General features: G+C 63.6%; 1 protein-coding gene across 1 annotated transcript; it reads left to right on the forward strand.

Moving 5' to 3' along the window:
• Positions 1–7: 7 nt before the first annotated feature.
• On the forward strand, positions 8–1,685 carry LOC108526042 (voltage-dependent T-type calcium channel subunit alpha-1H-like; the record flags this gene model as incomplete). The annotated part of the gene is made up of 3 exons (XM_017866741.1): positions 8–153; positions 296–388; positions 1,239–1,685. Coding segments are annotated over exons 2-3 (510 nt in total), but the record flags the coding sequence as incomplete, so codon positions are not given.
• Between the last annotated feature and the right edge of the window lie 50 nt (positions 1,686–1,735).

The following is a 1,735-nucleotide window of genomic DNA, read 5'->3' on the forward strand; positions in this document are numbered from 1 at the left end:
GTGCAGCCACAGGCCGAGGGGGTGGGCGCCACGCGCAATGCCTGCATCAACTGGAACCAGTATTACAACGTGTGCCGCTCGGGTGACTCCAACCCCCACAACGGTGCCATCAACTTCGACAACATTGGCTACGCCTGGATCGCCATCTTCCAGGTGGGCGGCAAGAAGATGGAACGGGGACCCTGGGGCACGGCAGGGGAGCGGGTGCAGGACTCGCCCCCCAGCCGAGACCCCAGGGGCACGGGGAGGAGGAGGAGGGGTCGTGCGGGCCCAAGTCCAGCCACTGCCCCCCCAGGTGATCACGCTGGAAGGCTGGGTGGACATCATGTACTACGTCATGGACGCCCACTCGTTCTACAATTTCATCTATTTCATCCTGCTCATCATCGTGAGTGTGGGCGGCAGCGTTCGCCGTGGTGGGCCCTGGTGTTAGCTGGCTGGAGGTGGGGTGGGGTACCTGGGTGGTCACAGGGGCTTCTGTCTAGCCTCTAGCTGAAGGGAGCACATAGGGGAGGGAGGCAGAGCTTGCGGGGTGGGGAGGTGCGGTTGGGGACCTCAAGAGGCCATGGCATCACCTAGACAGGGTCCAGGCCTGTGGGTGCTGGCTCAGGGCTGAACAGCCAGGGACACCTCTGGAGAGTACATAGCCTCCCAGCGCAGCTTTCCACAGCGCGTGTGGCCGCAGGTGTGCTCCTCACCTGGTCCTCTCACAGGCCCCATGGGGTCCCAGCAGAGTTGGGTTAATCAGGCCGCAGACATCTGTAGGGTCCTGGGTGTACCTAGAGCCACCCTGCAAGGACCCAGCAGGTAACAGAAGCAGACAGACATCCCCAGCTTGTTCTCAGAGAGCAAGCGAGGAGAACGAGCAGAGATTTGCTGCACACTGGCTGGTGCTAAGGAGGAAACACACCTGGGGTGCTGGGGAGGGGAGAGTGGCCACCGCTGAGAGGGTCACCTCAAGGGCAGACCTGCAGGCGAAGGAGGGGCTGAGCCACATGGAGAAACAGGAAAGAGGGTTCCAGGTCCTTTGTCCAAATAGGCATAAAGCAGCTACTGTGTGCCGCCTGCTCCAGACGTGGGGCTCAGCAGTGAACACCGCAGCAACCTGCCCATAGCAGGGCACCCCGCCCACTGTGCTTATGGCGTGGCCCCACTCGAATAGGCAGCGCGCAGTAGGGCTCAGTGGCGAATCAGAGACTCACCCACTCACTGCCACCCGCCTGCCCGCCCCGTCACAGGTGGGCTCCTTCTTCATGATCAACCTGTGCCTGGTGGTGATTGCCACGCAGTTCTCAGAGACAAAGCAGCGGGAGAGCCAGCTGATGCGGGAGCAGCGGGCGCGTCACCTCTCCAACGACAGCACACTGGCCAGCTTCTCCGAGCCTGGCAGCTGCTACGAAGAGCTGCTGAAGTATGTGGGCCACATATTCCGCAAGGTCAAGCGGCGCAGCTTGCGCCTCTATGCCCGCTGGCAGAGCCGCTGGCACAAGAAGGTGGACCCTAGCGCTGTGCAAGGCCAGGGTCCCGGGCACCGCCAGCGCCGGGCGGGCAGGCACACAGCCTCAGTGCACCACCTGGTCTACCACCATCACCACCACCACCACCACCACTACCATTTCAGCCACAGCAGCCCCGCAGGCCCGGCCCTGAGCCAGGCGCCTGCGACACCAGGCTGGTGCGGGCCGGTGCGCCTCCCTCACCACCCTCCCCAGGCAGCAGACCACCCGACGCAGAG

Source organism: Rhinopithecus bieti, unplaced genomic scaffold (assembly GCF_001698545.2).
Source record: "Rhinopithecus bieti isolate Rb0 unplaced genomic scaffold, ASM169854v2 scaffold_69891, whole genome shotgun sequence".
NCBI lineage: Eukaryota > Metazoa > Chordata > Mammalia > Primates > Cercopithecidae > Rhinopithecus > Rhinopithecus bieti.